Source organism: Zingiber officinale, chromosome 5B (genome assembly GCF_018446385.1).
Source record: "Zingiber officinale cultivar Zhangliang chromosome 5B, Zo_v1.1, whole genome shotgun sequence".
In the NCBI taxonomy this organism is placed as follows: domain Eukaryota; kingdom Viridiplantae; phylum Streptophyta; class Magnoliopsida; order Zingiberales; family Zingiberaceae; genus Zingiber; species Zingiber officinale.
The window spans coordinates 746,017-767,320 of record NC_055995.1 but is presented as its reverse complement, the minus strand read 5'-3'; the positions used below and the strand labels follow the sequence as shown (position 1 = coordinate 767,320).

Below are 21,304 nucleotides of genomic sequence, written 5' to 3'. Positions count from 1 at the left end.
AGAAAATCTAAGAATTGTGCTCAATTTGATAGAAAATATATTAGATGCTAGTTTAATGTACTGAATTTAAAAGAAATTATACTCATTTTTAATACTTAAAATATCAGGGACAATTAGATAAATATATTTAACTAGGAATAAAAACAAAGATTTATTTCAAAGAAGATTATATGTAAAATTATATTTATCAATAGGGAGGGACTGCATGTAAATTTTCCTTAAAATAAAAACGCTCTGTTTTTTTTAGCTAATCATTAAAATACCCTATTTCAGCTGTTACAGTATAAAAAATATTATTCCAATCAAAATTGCATAATTAAATGAATTAGGTACCCGACGGATCCGTACGATCGCATTTGGAGAGAGTGGACATCAACACCACTCAGTCGATGCAATACGCCTCCAATGACGAGTACAGGGTGCCGGTGGCCGTCATGCAGACAGCGGTCACCCCCTCCGGCGTCGGCGGCGTCACGGACATTGAATTCTTCTGGGACTTCGCCGCCACCGGATTTCGCTACAATCAGTTCTACGCCAACTTCTACTTCTCCGAGTTCGACGCCCTCCTCCCCAATCAGTCCAGGGCCTTCGACATCTTTCTCAACGGCGAGATCTGGGAAGCGAACTACACCCCTCACTACCTTGTGGCGGGATTCGTCTGCAGTGTCGCCCCCATCAATCAAAACTATACCTATCATTGGGATATCAAGCCCAACGACAGCTTCAACCTGCCTCCTATCTTGAATGCCGTGGAGGTGTTTTCCGCCATGAAGCTCGAGAACGTGACGACCAATGACGGAGATGGTACGTTGTCTGCAACATAAATTTGTTTTTTCTAATGGCAAATTTGAAGTTGTGATCTTTGTTTTTGTTGACCAAATGTTGCCTACCAGACACCCGACGAATTGCTTCCTTGATGCTTTTATTCGATCTCTTCGTTCATTTTTATTTTTAACGGGGAAAAAGTGGAGTTTTTTGGGCATATTCTTTACCATATTAATTTTTCAACACTATATAACACGAGTTGGCACCAAGTGTTTAGACTTTTGTGAAATTTAAAGTGCTTGTTAGTAAAGATTAAAACTTTAATGAGTAAAAACAAAAGAAGATGCATATTCTGATTGTTCGAACGTTGATATTTGAGATATTAAATTTCATCAACATTATTAAATAATATTTCTAATAAAAACAAGAAAGATTTTATGGAAGGTGTCGCGAGGCAAGATATCGCCCACATGCACGAAAGGGTTAGCTGAAATTCTCATCTTATGTGGTAAAAGGCGATTCACTCGCCTCTAGCGCCCCCATCAACCCATTTAAGAAAGGGTCGTAGTCGTACTTGCATGTGAAATTCTCATCTTATGCATGATAACTACATGGGCAATAGATATTTGATTAAGTTACTTTTAGCTCTTGAATATTCAAACTTCGCTTTTACAAATTTAAATAACCTAAAAGCTAAATAATTAAAACTGTGCTTTATTTAGTCATCTTATTCGCGGCCTGAACCATTCAAATTCAGGTACCTTAATTATGTGGTCAAGGAGGCAATTAAAAAAAGATAATACATGTTAACAATTTGAGGTAAATCTTGAAGGTTGTAACAAAAAAAAACCCAATGAAATAGAGAATAAGAAAAATGCTATGGCAGTTTGAAATTTTAAAGGCAGAATGAAAACTAAAATTTTTAGTTTTTCTTATTTCAACAGAATTCATCAATTGTAATAGTTTTTGCAGATGCTCTAGAAAACTTTTACTAAATCATTGTTCTCTATTTTTATGCTGTTTCATTTTGTAAGTAGGTGTCTCTTTCTACGTGATTATTTCTTTTATGTAGGACCCAACTGGTTCCTTGGTAACTTCATTCATTTCTAACTGCAGATGAGTTTGAAACTAAGAAAATTGTCCACTAGAGCATAACTTTCTGCCAATCCTATTCTTAATTTGCTCGTGTGATAGGATATGTTGATGGCATAAAACTGCCTGAAGTCAAAATAGTCTGCTATTAGATTTACAACATTTATGTTCGTTGGTTTTCTATGTAGGACTTTGCTATTCAGACAAAAACTAACAATTTATTTTCAGATCTATTTTGTTACTTTCTTAATTGCGTCGTAGTCGTGCTTGCTTTGTTTCTCTTTTTAATTTGCATGGTTCTTCTTCACAAACAATAGTTAGTGCATTGTGCTGATTGATTTCTTTGTTTACTGGCTATTGATAACTAGTTGATGCCATTAACGCCATCAAGGCTCAATACAAAGTGAAGAAGCAATGGACAGGTGATCCCTGTTCACCAGTAGAATATAGATGGGCTGGTTTGAATTGTAGCTATATTTCAGAGCCTCCGAGTATCACAGCTGTGTGAGTTATCTACCGAAGAAAAATAGATTATTAAAACAATGACTGTTCTAAAATACTAAAATATTTAAATTTATAAGGTGAATTTGATTGTTTGCAGAAATCTGTCTTCTAGTGAACTAACTGGTGAAATATCCCCTTCCTTCAGTGAGCTTTCAGCAATCAATTATCTGTAAGTGCTGATGTTTTGTTATAAGTACCTTGATTATATATTTATATACTTGCACCTTGACCGTGAAAGTAATCCTGAAAGTCCTTTCCTTTCTGTGTTTGTTGTTGAAGGATATGTATATAATTATATTGTCTTGGTTCTGAGTACTAAGTACTTAAAACGTATATTTTGTGCAAATGTTGGAAACACCAAACTTACATATAATTCTTTCTATCTATGCATGTCTTGTCCTATTATCATATTATTCATTTTTTCACAATTGGAACTAACATAGAAAACACTGTGGTTATAGTAGGATCAGTTGGCGCCTTCTGAACTTCAGGCATGCAACTGTGTTTTCTGCAATACTTGTATATTTTGTATTTTCTTCTGATAAATTTTTTATTTTATTTACAATTAAACTTATTTTCATAATTAGTATTCCACGGTTACTTTCTTAAGGTACAAGCTACTATTTATTATCTTCTATTACAAAATTTCCCACTTTTGTTTTATGTCAATCTTGCATAAATTATCTTACAGAATGAAGAAAATATCATTTTATCATTCTTTAATGTTCATAATTGTACATATACATTCATTTCATCAATGGTATAGTACACATTCCCATATGATCATTCTAGGTTGCCAATCTTGACCATATTGCTTATCGTCAACCCTTTTGCTCATGATCCGTAACTAGACCACCAGTATTGCATGAGAGTTACATGTGTCTATGCAGTCTACACCAAGTTGATTGATTATATGTAGAGCACTGATACGATATTGTTAGTAGGTGTGAACTTTTCATGTACCTTGGTTGCTTTGTTCAAGGGATGACTTGGAACTCTAATTTCGTTGTTAATTTCAGGGATCTATCTTACAATAACTTAACAGGAATGATACCTGATGCATTAGGAAAATTGTCCCATCTTAAAGTTCTGTAAGTCTTTCACCAATGGTTTATTTCCTATCTATTATCAAATTAATAAAAGAATCAATGACACAAGATCTCTTGTAATATATTAATTTTCTTTGCTTTTTTTTCCTTAGATATTTCATGCAAACCAACATTAATAAGACGATACCTCCTTCACTTAGTAGAAGAGTGAATGATGGGCTGCTACAGATTATGTAAGTGTTTGCTATAATTTCTTATGTTGAACTTTGACATCAATGTTCTCTTAAGAAATCTTTCTTCCAACTGTTAACTGATTTAGTCAATTCTACAAAGCAAATTTGATCTCTCTCTTAATACAAGGCACCTATTAGGACGCAGAGATTAACTTGTTAACGTGAGTTAGATGGCACATGGACACCTTAACTATGACAATTTCAGCAACATGTATCACATTAGATGTGTGTTTGTTGGTATCTCGTATTTATATTATTCAGAATCAGTATGACTATGTCTATTCATGATTAGAATCCTAGTATTGCTGAAAGTGAGTATCTTATCTCTCCACCCGGCCATGAAATTTTTCGTTCTCCTTTTCCTAGTTTGACTATGAATTGGGACTGCCTAGATCATAAAATTCATGCTACACCCTGATTTCTTTGTTATTGGTGTTGGTGCAACCTTAGGTCAAGGTTGACCTGGTTGACCCGACTCGAGTTGACTTGACTCGAGTTTGTTGGTGCAACCTTAGGTCAAGGTTGACCTGGTTGACCCGACTCGAGGTGACTTGACTCGAGTTGTATTTTGATGTTTGACTTGGGAAGATTGTCGGTGCAACCTTAGGTCGAGGTTGACCTAGTTGAGTTGCATGTTGATGTTTGACACTCGTGAGAGAGTTCTATTCTTGATGTTTGACAAGAATAGGTGTTTGGGAGATTGTAGGTGCAACCTTAGGTCAAGGTTGACCTGGTTGACCTGATTCGGGAAAAGTCCAAGCAGGGAGCTTGGCACGCGAAAAGTCCAAGCATGGAGACTTGGCACTGGAAAAGTCCAAGCAGGGAGCTTGGCACGCGAAAAGTCCAAGTATGGAGACTTGGCATTGGAAAAGTCCAAGCAGGGAGCTTGGCACGCGAAAAGTCCAAGTATGGAGACTTGGCACGGGAAAAGTCCAAGTATGGAGACTTGGCACTGGAAAAGTCCAAGTATGGAGACTTGGCACGGAGAAGTCCAAGCAGGGAGCTTGGCACGAGGGAAAGTCCTAACTGGGATGTTAGGCAGCTGGAAAGTCCTGGTGAGTGAAGCCAGGCAGTGGGAAAGTCCTAACTGGGATGTTAGGCAGTGTGGAAAGTCCTGGTGAGTGAAACCAGGCAGTGGGAAAGTCCTAACTGGGATGTTAGGCAGTGGGAAAGTCCTAACTGGGATGTTAGGCAGTTGGAAAGTCCTGGTGAGTGAAACCAGGCAAGGGAAAATCCAGATGGATCAGGGATGATCGGACTTCTGGTGTTGAAAAGTCTAAGTGGGTCAAAGGGATTGACCGGACACTTAGCGGGGAGTGCTAGCAGGTCAAGGGAGTGACCGGATGCTAGGCATGATGTACCAACAGGTCAAGGTTGACCGGATGTTGGTGTGGAAGCCTTAGGTTTAGGGTTGAAAGGTTTGGATCGCGCTGCAGACCGATCCAATGATACATGGCTCATCGATCGGTCCGGTGACCGATCGGTGATCGATCAGTATGCTATTGATCTGATCGGTCCGGAGACCGATCGAAGGAGATCGGTGGCAGCGGAGAAGCTGATCGGTCCGTAGACCGATCGGTGTCTGACCGATGCGTCCGATCGGTTTCTGATCGGTCCATGGACCGATCGGGGACGGAACAGAAGCATAGGCTTCTTCATAGTCCGCAGATCGATCAGGAGGTTGCTGATCGGTCCACAGACCGATCGAGAGCCATTGTGACGCAACGGCTAGTTTCTTCGCTATTTCTTCTTCGCAGTATAAAGGGGTCGAGAGCTTCTGCAGATACCTCCTTCCTTCTCTTCTGCTGAAGATTTGTGGGCTGCGATAAGAGCTCTGTTGAGTTCCTTCCGAAAGCTTCGCGTGAGCTTCCCCGACTGGAACAGCTGCTGCTTCATCCGGACTCCAGTCGACGAGAAAGCAAGATTGGTAGAGTGCTTGTGTATTCTTATTGTATTTCTTGCTTATTCTTTGTACTTGTACTCTTTGTTTGCTGATGCAAACGTTTGTGGCGAGGTTTCTCCACCCACAAGGAGTATATTGTATTAGCCGGTTTTCCGGGGACTCATCCACCGACGGATTGATAGGCTTCGTCCACCTTACGGACACGCCGAGGAGTAGGAGTTCATCTCCGAACCTCGTTACATCGGTTTGTTTTTCTTCTCCTTAGTTTCTTCCTTGTATTTCCGCTGCGACTAACCCTAACTGTAGGAAGAACGCGAGAATTTGGGGCGGCTATTCACACCCCCCTCTCTAGCCGTACGAAGAGATCCTAACAAGTGGTATCAGAGCAAGGCCGCTCTTCGACGGATCAACACCCGTGGGAGCAAAGCTAGAGAATGGATCTCTATGGAGAAGACGTCACCATTCCACCCTTCTACGAATGCGGCGACTTCGCGTATTGGAAGGTAAGGATGAAGTATTTTCTTATGACTAACATAATGAATTGGTTTTGTGTACAAGAAGGATTTACTCCTCCGGTGGATAAGGAAGGAAAACCACTTGAGAAGAAGGAGTGGACAAGAGAACAAATTCACAAATCCGAAATCAACGAAGAGGTAACGAAAATAATTGAATTTTCATTGCCTACTAACATCTTGTGTAAGATAGGTTACAACAATGCCAAGGAATTATGGGATAACTTGGCCAAGTACCATGAAGAGAGCTCCACTTCAAGCCATGAAGAGGAGCCTAGTGAGCCAAGTAGCTCACATCATGAAGGGAGCAAATTGGAAGTTGAGGGTTACTCAACATCTAAAGAAGAAGAGGAAGTGAGTTCTTCTTCAAGATCGGAGCACGAAGAAGAAGCTTCTACCTCCGGGAGGGATGAAGAAGAGAGCATCCATTCATCCTCAACCCTAGGTAACTCAAACACTTTAAGTTCAAGTAAATTGCATATAATGTGTTTTGAGTGTAGGGAATTTGGGCACTACAAGAGTAAGTGTCCAAAGAGGGTTAGAAAGACTCCACCGGCGCCAAAAGTCAAGGAAGCCGGAGTCCCGACACGCAAGGGCAAGGAGCACGTGGTGTGTTTCCAATGCAAGCGAAGGGGACACTATAGGAGCCAATGTCCGAGGGGGAGGCAATCTCACAAGGACAAGAGACCGAGCACATCGATAGGGGGAGCTAAGGCAAACCCTAAGGTAATCTCTAAGGTTCATTATTGCAATTCTAATAAAACTCATGCTAGTAGTTTTGTTGCAATTGTTAATAATGATAAGCATGTTAACTTTAGGAACCAATACATGTGCTTAGGAGCTAAACATGTGAATCTAGATAAGGATAATTCTAGAAAGGCTAACCCTAGGATCAACCCATCTAAGGCTAAGGATAACCTAGGTAGGAATCCTAAATCAACTAGACATATGCCTAGGAATACCTCAAGGAAGAGTGATAAATCAAAAATTGAGGTATTAGAGAAGGAGAATCAAGTCTTGAAGTCAAGACTTGATACTTTGGAAAAGACTCTTAAGAACATGGAGAAGTCATCCCTAGGGTTTAAGAGTCAAAAACCCAAGTCCAAGGACAAGAAAGGGTTGAGTCACAAACCTAAGTCCCAAGTGGTCAAACCCACTTATCATAGTGTTCCATTCGATTATGGAACAAAACCTAGGGCTAGGAAGACCACCACCAAGGTCACAAGGGGAGTCACCCCTAGAGTTGATCTTGATGAGTCCCAAATGACCAAGGCTTCAAAGCCTAGGAGGGTCATTAGGAGGGTTGCTAGGGAAGTCATCCCTAGTGAATATTTAGTGAACCCAATGAGCTCACATAGATATTGGGTTCCTAGGAGTATCTTCTCTATCCCATAGATGGGTTAGAGAGTGTCAACTCCAATAAGAAGGGTAGTTAACCCAACTTTGAGGAAATTGACACTCAAGGAGCATTTTCAAGGTTTTGTGAACCTTTGAAAATGAAAAGGAATTATCGTTTACTCCTTGAAGAGTAAATTGTGCCATATTTGAAAAATATCGATTTTAATCTTATTTGGCAAAATTTAAGAAAACCTAGAGAAATACCATAATTGGGATTTTGGTTTTCTTAGGGATATATGGGCAATCTAGGATTAGAATTTAAGTTAGCTAAGTGATTAAGGATACTTAGATAGGTAATCTAGGTATTTTATTTGTGTTAACTTACCATGGTTGTTTGCCATATGCCATGTCATGACATCATATTTAATTTATGATCATTTGAAATGTCATGATAATGCTTAGGCTAGTTTTTATGTCATGTTTATTTAAGTTTCAAACTTTATGCCATGACATCATGACATTGGCACATGTTTTCATTTATGATACCATTTTATGCCATGTCATCATCTCTTGCATTAATAATCAATTGAATTGATTTAAGGATGAAAAACACATTTTGATATTGAGATCAAAGTTGTGTTTAGAAAATGCATGAGACCTTAGTCTAAGATACCTAAACCCATATCTCACATCAAAATTGACATGGATGTGGTTTGATACACCTTAGATGTGTGTGAGATATTAGGATCATGAGTTAGGATCAAGGTGCATAGTTCTTGTACCTAGATGAGCCTAATTCAAGAAATGGAGGATCATAGGGAAAGCTTGTGTACAAGTCATGTACATTTAGCCCTAAGATTATGGTCCTAAATTCAAATGGTTTTAAAAGCATTTTAAAATTGATTTGAAAAACCTTGATGAAGCTTTCCTAGTGATAGCATTCATCATTGAACATTGTGATACAAAGTTGAGTTAACTTTGAACTATTTCAAAGTTTTTGAATTTTGTATCAAGATTTGAAAATGGAAGTTATTCTCATAGAAAACTATTTTTCCATGATAGTATATGTTATGAGGAATGTATCCTCAAAATTTCACAATTTTTCGAATTTTCTGGAATTTTCTAGGAGTTTCTGAATTTCGGGAAGGAAATTCAGAAACTCTGATATCAGTCTTGTGGACCGATCAGAGAGGATTCTGATCGGTCCAGGATAGTGTGGATCGGTCGCGGACCGATCCAGGAGAGTGTGGATCGCATGGGGCTGATCGGTCTGGGGACCGATCAGAGCGTGCCAGTTTCTGATTTTCAGCTGTTGGTCTGAAATTTCAGCTGGAAGTTGGGTTTTGTGGATTTCTAAAGGTTTGAAACTCGCCAAGACATTGTTGGTGCAATGGTCAAGGGGGAGTTGATCTTTAGGGGAAGTTTTACCTAATTGTCAAGGGGGAGTTGACTTTTAGGGGGAGTTTTTACTCCTTAAGACTTTTGAGGATTAGTGATATGGGATTATCACTAAGTTGATTGTTGAGTTTAGTATCAAGGGGGAAATTAAGAGTTTCAATGAAAGGTATGGGACTTTCATTAGGAAGAAACTCTTGACCTTGATACCCTCCTTTTTCTTTTTGATGTGTGTCAAAAAGGGGAGAGTGTTCATTTGAGAATTATTGGAGAACCCAAGTTAGGTTATCGGGTTAACCTAAGCTAGGGAAAGAATGTCAAGGAATGTTCAAGAAAAGAACATTGAAATTCTTTTTGATGTGTGTCAAAAAGGGGGAGAATTATTGGAGAACCCAAGTTAGGTTATCGGGTTAACCTAAGGGGAGAATGTCCAGAGAATGTTCAAGGAAAGAACATTGGACATTGGAAGATGGTTGGAAAACCTAAGTTAGGTTATCGGGTTAACCTAACTTGATTATGGGTTTTGTCAAACATCAAAAAGGGGGAGATTGTTGGTGCAACCTTAGGTCAAGGTTGACCTGGTTGACCCGACTCGAGGTGACTTGACTCGAGTTGTATTTTGATGTTTGACTTGGGAAGATTGTCGGTGCAACCTTAGGTCGAGGTTGACCTAGTTGAGTTGCATGTTGATGTTTGACACTCGTGAGAGAGTTCTATTCTTGATGTTTGACAAGAATAGGTGTTTGGGAGATTGTAGGTGCAACCTTAGGTCAAGGTTGACCTGGTTGACCTGATTCGGGAAAAGTCCAAGCAGGGCGCTGCAACCTAAAGTCAAGGTTGACCTGATTCGGGAAAAGTCCAAGCAGGGAGCTTGGCACGCGAAAAGTCCAAGTATGGAGACTTGGCATTGGAAAAGTCCAAGCAGGGAGCTTGGCACGCGAAAAGTCCAAGTATGGAGACTTGGCACGGGAAAAGTCCAAGTATGGAGACTTGGCACTGGAAAAGTCCAAGTATGGAGACTTGGCACGGAGAAGTCCAAGCAGGGAGCTTGGCACGAGGGAAAGTCCTAACTGGGATGTTAGGCAGCTGGAAAGTCCTGGTGAGTGAAGCCAGGCAGTGGGAAAGTCCTAACTGGGATGTTAGGCAGTGTGGAAAGTCCTGGTGAGTGAAACCAGGCAGTGGGAAAGTCCTAACTGGGATGTTAGGCAGTGGGAAAGTCCTAACTGGGATGTTAGGCAGTTGGAAAGTCCTGGTGAGTGAAACCAGGCAAGGGAAAATCCAGATGGATCAGGGATGATCGGACTTCTGGTGTTGAAAAGTCTAAGTGGGTCAAAGGGATTGACCGGACACTTAGCGGGGAGTGCTAGCAGGTCAAGGGAGTGACCGGATGCTAGGCATGATGTACCAACAGGTCAAGGTTGACCGGATGTTGGTGTGGAAGCCTTAGGTTTAGGGCTGAAAAGTTTGGATCGGGCTGCAGACCGATCCAATGATACATGGCTCATCTGATCGGTCTGGTGACCGATCAGTATGCTACTGATGGTTATCTGATCGGTCTGGAGACCGATCAGAAGGAGATCAGTGGCAGCGGAGAAAGAAGCCTGATCGGTCCGTAGACCGATCAGGAGGTTCCCTGATCGGTCTGTGGACCGATCAAGAGGTTTCCTGATCGGTCCATGGACCGATCAGGGACGGAACAGAAGCATAGGCTTCTTCCCTGATTGGTCTGCAGACCGATCAGGATGTTGCCTGATCGGTCCACAGACCGATCAGGGTTCTAGCCGTTGCGACGCAACGGCTAGTTTCTTCGCTATTTCTTCTTCGCAGGTATAAAGGGGCTGAGAGCTTCTACAGGGATACTTCTGCCTTCCTTCTTCTCTTCTGCTGAAGATTTGTGGGCTGCGATAAGAGCTCTGTTGAGTTCCTTCCGAAAGCTTCGCGTGAGCTTCCCCGACTGAAACAGCTGCTGCTGTTAGAGTTTTTGAAGCTGCTGCTTCATCCGGACTCCAGTCGACGAGAAAGCAAGATTGGTAGAGTGCTTGTGTATTCTTATTGTATTTCTTGCTTATTCTTTGTACTTGTACTCTTTGTTTGCTGTTGCAAACGTTTGTGGCGAGGTTTCTCCACCCACAAGGAGTATATTGTATTAGCCGGTTTTCCGGGGACTCATCCACCGACGGATTGATAGGCTTCGTCCACCTTACGGACACGCCGAGGAGTAGGAGTTCATCTCCGAACCTCGTTACATCGGTTTGTTTTTCTTCTCCTTAGTTTCTTCCTTGTATTTCCGCTGCGACTAACCCTAACTGTAGGAAGAACGCGAGAATTTGGGGCGGCTATTCACACCCCCCTCTCTAGCCGTACGAAGAGATCCTAACAGAGTTGTATTTTGATGTTTGACTTGGGAAGATTGTTGATGCAACCTTAGGTCAAGATTGACCTAGTTGAGTTGCATGTTGATGTTTGACTCTTGTGAGAGAGTTCTATTCTTGATATGGGACAAGAATAGATGTTTGGGAGATTATTGGTGCAACCGTAGGTCAAGGTTGACCTGGTTGACCTGATTCGGGAAAAAGTCCAAGTATGGAGACTTGGCAACGGAAAAGTCCAAGCAGGGAGCTTGGCACTAGAAAAGTCCAAGTATGGAGACTTGGCACGGGAAAAGTCCAAGTATGGAGACTTGGCACTGGAAAAGTCCAAGCAGGGAGCTTGGCACGAGGGAAAGTCCTAACTGGGATGTTAGGCAGTTGGAAAGTCCTGGTGAGTGAAGCCAGGCAGTGGGAAAGTCCTAACTGGGATGTTAGGCAGTGTGGAAAGTCCTGGTGAGTGAAGCCAGGCAGTGGGAAAGTCCTAACTGGGATGTTAGGCAGTTGGAGAGTCCTGGTGAGTGAAACCAGGCAAGGGAAAATCCAGATGGATCAGGGATGATCGGACTTCTGGTGTTGGAAAGTCCAAGTAGGTCAAGAGAGTGATCGGATACTTGGCACGAAGAGGAAAATCCAGATGGATCAGGGATGATCGGACGTCTGGGTGGGTCAAAGGGATTGACCGGACACTTAGCGGGGAGTGCTAGCAGGTCAAGGGAGTGACCGGATGCTAGGTATGATATACCAACAGGTCAAGGTTGACCGGATGTTGGTGTGGAAGCCTTAGGTTTAGGGCTGAGAAGTTTGGATCGGTCTGGTGACCGATCCAGTGATACTGCGTTTGCCCTGATCGGTCTGGTGACCGATCAGAATCAGATCAGAGACGGGCAACGATCAGAAGCGGAGAAAAGAAGCTCCTGATCGGTCCCTGGACCGATCAGGTGTATGCCTGATCGGTCTCCACGACCGATCAAGAGACGAGTGCGATTCTCTGTCTGTGAGAGAGCTGGGAGAGCTGGGATCGGTCTGGGGACCGATCAGGACAGAGCCTGATCGGTCCACAGACCGATCAGAGTACGCACAGAAGGTTCTGTACACTGGCTGATCGGTCTGGGGACCGATCAGCGAAGGGCCTGATCGGTCCACAGACCGATCAGAGCTCCGATCGCGACACCTGATCGGTCTGCAGACCGATCAGGGTTCTAGCCGTTGCATTGCAACGGCTAGTTTTCTCGTTGTCTTCTTCGCAGGTATAAAAGGATCGAGGGCATCTTCTGTGCGACCGCTCTTCTTCCTCCTTCCTGTTGCTAAGTGCTGCTGTGCTTGAGTTTTGTTGAGCTCGTCCAAAGCTTCGCGTGAGCTTCCCCGACTGGAACAGCTGCTGCTGTTAGAGTTTTTGAAGCTGCTGCTTCATCCGGACTCCAGTCGACGAGAAAGCAAGATTGGTAGAGTGCTTGTGTATTCTTATTGTATTTCTTGCTTACTCTTTGTTCTTGTACTCTTTGTTTGCTGTTGCAAACGTTTGTGGCGAGGTTTCTCCACCCACAAGGAGTATATTGTATTAGCCGGTTCTCCGGGGACTCATCCACCGACGGATTGACTGGACTCGTCCACCTTACGGACACGCCGAGGAGTAGGAGCCCTAATCTCCGAACCTCGTTACATCCTCGTGTTAAGGTTTGGTTTTCTTCTCTTTCGTTTCTTTGTATTTTCCGCTGCGCTAACGAATTGTAGGAAGAAACGCGAGAGATTTGGGGTCGGCTATTCACACCCCCTCTCTCTAGCCGTACGAAGGATCCTAACAATTGGGAACTTAGGTTGTTTATATGGTACCTAACAGCTGAATCCCAAATAAAGATAAGCCTTTTCTTGATGTTAGAGCATATCTACTTTACATTTTTTTATTTACACAACAAAAGGTGGATCCACAAGTGAACACTAGGGTAAGAAATACATAGTTAGGTTCTCACTATCTTATTGGAATGGTTGTCAATTTGAATATTTTAGTTCACAACTTTACAATGTTCAAAAATTGGATTGAATTTGTTGGTTTGATTAGGGAATGCTGTCACAAGTTATAACCCAATTAATCGGTCACAAAAAGCATGATTGTGGATGGTAATTGATAAATATATTTATAGACAATCTTTATCAGAGTTGCTGGTTACCTTTACTATCCTCTTGGAATTGTTTGCAAGTTGAATTTTTTAGTTCATAACTTGACAATGTTCTAAAAATTGGATCTCACTTGTTACTTTGGCTAGGAAATGCTTACTTTGTAATTATCTAGCTACATGAGAGAATTGACTTATAAATGTTGTTAAAGATTTGACCAATGTTTAAAGTATCATTTCAAATAAGAGTATCAATCATTGGTCAGAACAATACTATTTTGATGCCAAGCATGCATACCGACACATGGTTATGGTGGCACCGATTAGGACAAAGATAGAGGAATCACTTCAAGGAAGATGAAGAAGAGGAGATCCAACATATATATTATAGGGGATTAAAGTTTCCTTATAATTGTAAGTTAATATCGTGGGTCAATTTCAAGTCCTTACCTTTTAGTATTCTAGATGAACTCACCATATATTCAAGATAAACCTCTGCAATGAATCTTATTTGCAAATGCTATTGTGCTAATTAATGAGAGTATACATAAATTAGATTCAAAGCTTGATTGTGGAGAAAATAATAAGTAAAACTAAAATTGAATATATGTGAGCTAATTTTACTAATCTGAAAAGAATCAAAGGAATTAATAGAATATGAATTTTTCTAAGAGATTTAGATATTTTGACCCTATCATTCTGCAAGAATGAGATATGTATGAAAATATCGTATTTAGGACAAAATGAGTGGTTGAAAAGGAGAGAAGCTATAGGAGTCTTGCGTGAGGCATGTCTCTTAGGCTAAAAGGAAAAATTAAGCTTTGTAGTGCAATTCATTGCACTTTATGGATTGGTATATTGAGTTATCTAGTAGTAAAAGTATGAAGATTGATGAATGAAGTACTAGAAAGGATGATAATTTACAGCAGTTAGATGTAGTTCCAATAGACATAAAATAGAGGTATATAGTTTTTTTTTTAAGATGGTATGGAAACATTCAAAGGTTACAAATAAACTCTATAGTTAGAACATAATCAATTAAAGTGAAGTATGAAGAATAGTGAGAGTCTTGGTTCAATGCTAAAGTTGCTACCATGTGACCTAGAGCTCACATGTTCGAGTCTCGGAAACAACCTATTGCAAAGCAAGGTAAGGTTGCGTACAATAGATTCTTTTTTGGGATCCCGCATGGGTGGAAACTTTGTGCACTGGACTACCCTTTTGTAAAGAATAGTGAGAGATCAAAGAAAACTTTAGTTGGTGTAATAAAATATGATTTAATTGATTTGGATTTGTTAGTGATATGCTTTGCATAAAGCTAACTGATAAAATACATATAGTTCACCCTAGTAATTGGTACAAACATGACTTGGTGAGAGGAAGAGGTATATTTGATGTTTTTCATCATTCCTGATATAGAAAATTTTTCAATGTCTACAAAGCTACTAGGACAGTTCATTATACCATAGAAATAGTATCTTTAATAGCATCATAGCCTTGATATGATTGTAACTTTGGAACACTGAAGCAAAAAAGGTATAGATTGGTCCAATCCTCTTTCATACCAATACATGTAATGCTTAGGCCCTATACAATTAGGTGAAAGGACATAGAGGCAAGGTGTAGGATCGAAATTGGCACATGAGGGGGGTGAATAGTGTTATGAATTTAAAAAATGAGTAGATAATAAATAAAGTGATTGAATCAATCAGAGTTAGAATAGTGGAAATGAAATTTACTTAAACTGATTCAATCAAGTATGACAAATGCATAAGAGCATGCAATAGATTTAGCTAAGAGTTTAAGCATGCAAATTGATTAGTCAAACCAAAAGTATAAACACACAATAGTTATAAAATATGATTCTTATTTCTAAATTTCTCCTAGGTGGATAAACCATATAAAAAAAGAAGCTAAAAATTAAAGCACAATGAAACAAATCAAGCAACACTAAAACAAATGAAAATGTTACTCTAGGTATTGCTGACTAGAAATGAAGCATAAGTCGCAGCGTGTCGCAGCACAGAAGGTGAAGGAGCACTTAGAGCACGAGAACAAAAGTGAATTCTATGTAGATGAGTGATTTTCAAGCTATCCCTCGAAGCTCCTTATATAGAACTCTTTCGGTGGCCTAGAGCCTTCCCGGTCACCTATATAGGTGTTGATGTGTCTACAACTTCTATCCGTAAGTTGACATTAACAAAGCTTCTTTGGTCGCCCGTACGCCATCCGATCACCTGGGCAGGTCAAACTTTATCTTGACCACCTTGTTCGGTTTGCTAATAGCGTCATCTCCTTGTCGCTGGGAAGCTGCTCACGTTGCCAATATCCTCTGATTGCCTGGACCCTATAAGGCTGTCTAGACCCTTCGTAATCCCTTTGTCAAGAGTTAACACTAGTAAGTCACCCTCAGACTCTATCCATTTGCTTGGAACCGTCGAAGAACATGCTGCCCTGCAGTGGTTACACGTAATGAGTAGGATATATAATGTAAAGCTGCTCGCACTTACGTTGAGTCTAGATGTTCAACTTCGAGCCGACTCATCTAAACTGAGGTGTCAAGTCATAGCTTCCAACTGCTTCCACTTAGACTTATTTGCTAAACCTTCAGCTCCTAGCCAACTCCACCTGAACTTGATTCACCTAGCACCTAGCTAGGAATTTGTCAGTCGAGCCTTAATCACTTGAACTTGTTTCACCTAGCATCCAGTTAGGAATTTGTCTGCCGAGCCTTAATCACCTGGACTCGATTCACCTAACCTCCAGCTAGGAATTTGTTTCTTGGTCTCCAACCAAGACTTAGTTCATGTTTAATTCCATTCAGGACTTAACATGCCTAGATCCACTAGGAATTAGTCAATGTCGGGTTCACAACCAGGACTTTGATAGGTATACCTATCAAGTAAGCTGCACCTGCAAACTTGACCCAACTGGTTAGATCACAACTAACCTAATTTTAACCTTAGTTATATATCAAAACTCTGGATTAAATGTTGTGCATCCAACATTAACACAAGGGTTGGACGGAAAAAGAGAAGGAAAATATTTTAACTATGCTTATTTAGAGGGAAAGAATTGAAAACTACAAACCTTCACTTTGTCCATTTTGTTCAAATCATAGGAACAAGATGAGAGGGAGGACAATATAGTTCGTTGACCCGTTGGCAAGGCCTGTTTCCAGCAGGTCCCACATTGTTGTCCAAATATCAATTGAAGGACCTCATGGCTAGTTGGATTGCTACTAGTCCAGAGACCATTGCCAATCAACTGACCGATCAATTTTTGTTTTTATTTTTTTCTTATTTGTTGTCTTCTTTCAGTCAAAGTAAACAAGATCAAGGAATCCTGTTTCTTGCTCTCTATGCCCTCCACTTTCCTATACCTTCATTTTTTTTTCACCTCTCCCTCTTCCCTTCCATCTTTCAAAATAAAAAGCCCCATAAAGAAAAATATTGCAATCAAAGAAATTACGGAAATATCTGCCCCAGAACAAGGTTAGTTCCAGAAGGTTTTAAGAGCCCTTTCATCTGGATTCACACTTTTTGGACCTATCTTTTCCTCGAAAAGTATCAAACTTTTTTTTTTAATGTAGTTTGCCTCCAAAATTTTCAGTTCTTCATGGATGCTCTGTTGGTGGAACAAATATCGCACATGAGCAATGGTAGCTCACACACACACACACACACACATGCTTGCATATTCATGAACAAAACTCAATTTTAATAAAATTAAGATCCTGCTAAATGGTTTATTTAGGTGCCACCAATTTAGAATGCTGAAATTTTGAACATATCTTTACAACCCCTAGGTGTGACCAAATAATTATCTAAATGCCTCTAAATAATTTTCTAGGATTCTAGGTGCCACCAAATAGCTAGGATTCTAGGGATTTTGTAAAGAAATAACAAAAAGGAAAAGAAAAAGAAAAGTTTAAAAAATACTTCTTCAAGATGTGTGCACAGGCTGTAAGATTCGTGCTTGAAGAAATAGCCTAGCCCTTTTTCAAGCAAACAAACATGAGAAGGGGACTACATAGTAGTCTTGTTTGTTATCTACCATATGTTATTAAGTGCAAATGAGTGAGTATTCCTTCAATTGGTTTCTGAATATGATTATTGCTGCTTAAATTGGTTGATGCCAGATTTGATGATGTTCCTCCTCCAAGCTCATCTCATTCCCACAATAATAAGACCATTATCATTGTGATATCAGTAATTGGTGGGGGTTTTGTGCTACTAATGGCTGTGGTATTTGTTTGGCGGTGTATGTGGAAACGTCATCCAGGTAGGTAAATCTTGGTGGCATGCTTTAATTTCAATTTTATTTCCTTTCCAAGATCTGTAGGCTTTGATATGTTGTAACCATTATCTTTTGGTTTGCGATACAGGTTTAGTCCCTGAATCTGGCAAAAAACATCTTGAGGAAAAACATAGTCTATATGATATGCCTCATCCTCCACAGTCTCATCCTCTGAGGGCAGACCCTCGTATTATGGCATTTTCATACACACAGTTGATTGGCATAACTAACAATTTCGCTCGGAACATTGGGAAAGGGGGATTTGGAGTTGTATTTCATGGTTGTTTGGAAAATGGAAAGCAAGTAGCTGTCAAGTTGCATTCTCAATCATCACCACAGGGGGAAAAGCAATTTGTTGCTGAGGTAACTAATTTAAGCTTTCCAAAACTTTAAATATCAAAGATCAGATGTACTTGGAGCATGGATGATCTGATGAAATTTATGCATCTAGTGGACTTGGTAATTAAGATGGCATGCTTCTTCGAGCTTAAAATTTTAGGGAGGACCATGTGGGGCTATTCATATAGTTCATATTCTTTGAAAGAAAAAAAAATTCTTTCAGTGTTTTGTTATAGATGTTGTCAATAAACATGGTTGAAAGATTCTTCTGCATTACTAATATTGCAACTTGAACAAAGTTCATGGTTTAACGCATCAGAATTATATGAAAAAACTTAACGCAATCTTTTCTTTAAAAAAAGAAGTGGGAGGATAAAGGGAAAAAAAAAACAAAATAATTAAAACATTTTTTTTTCTAGAATGAACTCAAAAGGTGAGATTTGTAAAAAAAAAAAAAAGTCATTACGAATTATACTTCTATAGCATCTAAATGTCCGGATCCTTTATCTGTATTCTTATTTAATTTCACATCATTGCATAGACCATGTTGGATACTATTTTGTGTGTTATGCTGCAGGTTCAGAATTTGACAAGAATTCATCATAAGAACCTGGTTGAATTGATTGGATACTGCATTGATGGAGTAGGCTTGGCTCTTATTTATGAATACATGGCTCAGGGAAACCTTCATGATCATTTGATAGGTTATGAAACCATGGCATTACTGCTAATAATTCTTGCAGTAGATTATGTTGTTCAATTTTTTGGTTTCCTTGCTTTGAAGCTAATATTTATGTTTCTTTGTTATTAAAAAAAAAGATCTGACTTAGTGGTTATTAGTTCTAAGCTACATTAGGCTGTATTCTCATATTTAAACTTCCAACATATCTCAAAAGTTTGATAAAGATCTTTCCTTGGGTATCTATAGGAGAAGCCTTTAAAAGAGGTAGCAAACTGTTTCATAAGTTTTCACATATTTGATTTTCTAATAAAAAAATAATTGTTATAGTCAATAGAATCTATGTAGATAGTAGACAAGCCACTATACCTAATTAGGCTTAGATAGGTATGGAAAATATAAGATTGATCATATGTCAGTTATTCTCATTGATTTAACTAAATAGTTTCTTAAGCATTTCTATTGCATCAAATGGCTATTACAGGTAAAGCTGGTAGAATCTTGTCTTGGAGTGAACGACTCAAAATTGCTATTGGAGCTGCAGAAGGTTTGGCTAAAAGCACTATGCATGTCTTACTTACCACAATAGTTTTCATCTAATAGCTAACTCTTTATTCAACATGATCTAGGACTAGAGTATCTGCATCATAAGTGCCTCCCACCAATAATTCATAGAGATGTGAAGCCATCTAACATTCTCTTGGGACCAGATCTAGAGGCAAAGATAGCTGACTTTGGATTGTCCAAGGCTTACAGAGGTGATAACGAGACTAATGTGTCTACAAATGTGGTTGGAACACCTGGATATGTTGATCCTGAGTATGTTTTCAAGTCTCTTGTTTAATTTTGTTGAATTATCATTACATGGTAAAACATATAATCCATTAAGGTTGGTAAACCAAAAGAAAAAAATTCAGACTATTTTAATTCAAAGTTTGCTCCTTCCAACAAAGTAAAAAAGTAAAATAAAATAAAATAGATGCCTTAATGGTTTACAATATAAATTTAAAAATTGATCCCTTGTTTAATAATTTGAGCTTTAGGATATGTAGTTACTAGTTAGCTAATCAATTTAACATGTATCAGAACAAAAGTTAATGGGTCCAAAAGTCAAAGAAAAATCTAAATTATGTATCCCACCCACACATGAAAGGGGGAATTTCTAAAAAAGAAATTTAATCAATTCATTTGTTAGATTTGAGTCAATCTAGTCAACTACACTCACACATGAAACAGAAGGGTTAACAGTACTTTTGGGGTAAGTAGTTAGTTAATATACCTTCAACATATCTCCTGAATGCTGTCTATCGATACTGGAGATCAATCCAATACTGTCTTCCATTATTTTAATTACTATTACACCATTTTTGGCAGTTAGCTATTCAGATTTCAAAAAAGTATCGATAATCATTTATTTCACCCTATTTTTCATGTAATTCTTGTGAATAGATTAATTATTTGACCAAAATTATCAAAAAAGATAACTGATTATCTACTTTACATCCATAGATGTTGTCCATCATTGCTTTTCTGGAATTATTTTACTAATAATTGTCTTCTCAGCTTTAACCCCAATTATAGTCATCAGTCTGCTAAGCTTGGTCCTGGCTTGTTTATGCCAACTTTTGTAGGGAGTTTGAATTCCATAGTCGTGTGTTGCTTGTGAAACAATGTTAATGTAATATATAATATTTATTCAGAAGAACAAAACTGCACAGTCATGATTTCCACATATGTAAACTTCTTTGTCCAGCCTTAAATAAACTTCTGATAATATATCTGCTTCACCCAAAGCATACTGATGTCGTCCATCACATCGTCTTTGAGTGAACCATCTTTCTAATCTACATTTGCTTGGCATAGTTAAATCTCTTGCTTATCTTGGTCAGCTTTCATTTCCTATCTATAGCTTCTCTATGAGATGCAAACTACTTTCTGTACACACTTACATACTTCATTGAAGTTTATAGAGATGTTTTTGGCTCATGAATTATGATTGCATGAAAAAGGTGCTCATTTGATTTCCTTGCTATCCTCTGTTTAGGTACCATAACACTTTGCAGCTCACTGCCAAGAGTGATGTATATGGTTTTGGGGTGCTTCTTTTTGAACTTTTAACGGGTCAATTTCCTCTTGTACCGAGCTCAGGAAAGCCTCATATAGTGCAACGGGTGACCTCAAAGCTTGTCTACACGCCTATAGATGCCATTATGGATCCAAGACTTGGAGGACAATTTGATGCCAATTCTGCTTGGAAGGTCGAAGAGCTGGCAGAACAGTGCACACAAGCATCAGGCAGCCGGAGACCAACAATGACAAAGGTAATACTTGAGCTGAAGGATAGCTTGGAACTCGAAGTTGGTCGCCTAAATAGTAAGCTCAAACACAGTGAAGATATTGACACAAGCCTAATGAGTTCATTTGAAATTGAAGGAGACACACCGGGACCATCTCTTCCATTTGCAAGATAATTCTCGTCTAGTTTCACATTCAGATGTTGTGTTGTTTTAGTGTGGAAAAGTGAAGTTGTGGAGGATGGAATGATTGCTAGTTTGGTTTGCTTTGGTTTGTCATGAACATTCTCGATTAAGTTCTTTGTTATTTGCCTTTAACACTCCCAGAAGGGTGATTGTTGATCTGTAACAAACTCCATTTTCTCAGTACTAGTTCACACAAATGAGCATTAGTTCATTCTCTGTTCACTAGTTGATTAGAG

At 39.4% G+C, this 21,304-nt stretch overlaps 1 protein-coding gene across 1 annotated transcript; it reads left to right on the top strand.

Annotated features, from left to right (window-relative positions):
* Window positions 1-341: 341 nt before the first annotated feature.
* On the top strand, window positions 342-21,279 carry LOC121987185 (receptor-like protein kinase At3g21340). Its single transcript, XM_042541078.1, has 11 exons — window positions 342-804; window positions 2,226-2,361; window positions 2,459-2,530; window positions 3,381-3,452; window positions 3,563-3,643; window positions 17,413-17,555; window positions 17,659-17,933; window positions 18,487-18,613; window positions 19,073-19,135; window positions 19,218-19,407; window positions 20,633-21,279. The coding sequence occupies exons 1-11, from the start codon at window positions 390-392 to the stop codon at window positions 21,057-21,059; spliced, it is 2,001 nt and encodes a 666-aa protein (XP_042397012.1). The 5' UTR covers window positions 342-389; the 3' UTR covers window positions 21,060-21,279.
* Window positions 21,280-21,304: the final 25 nt, after the last annotated feature.

Excerpts from the sequence above, each read along its gene's own strand:
- LOC121987185 (XM_042541078.1), top strand. The coding sequence starts at position 390 with ATGCAATACGCCTCCAATGACGAGTACAGGGTGCCGGTGGCCGTCATG. Across the intron at positions 2,362-2,458 it reads CCTCCGAGTATCACAGCTGT|AAATCTGTCTTCTAGTGAAC; the intron begins GTGAGTTATCTA and ends GATTGTTTGCAG. Across the intron at positions 3,644-17,412 it reads GATGGGCTGCTACAGATTAT|ATTTGATGATGTTCCTCCTC; the intron begins GTAAGTGTTTGC and ends GGTTGATGCCAG.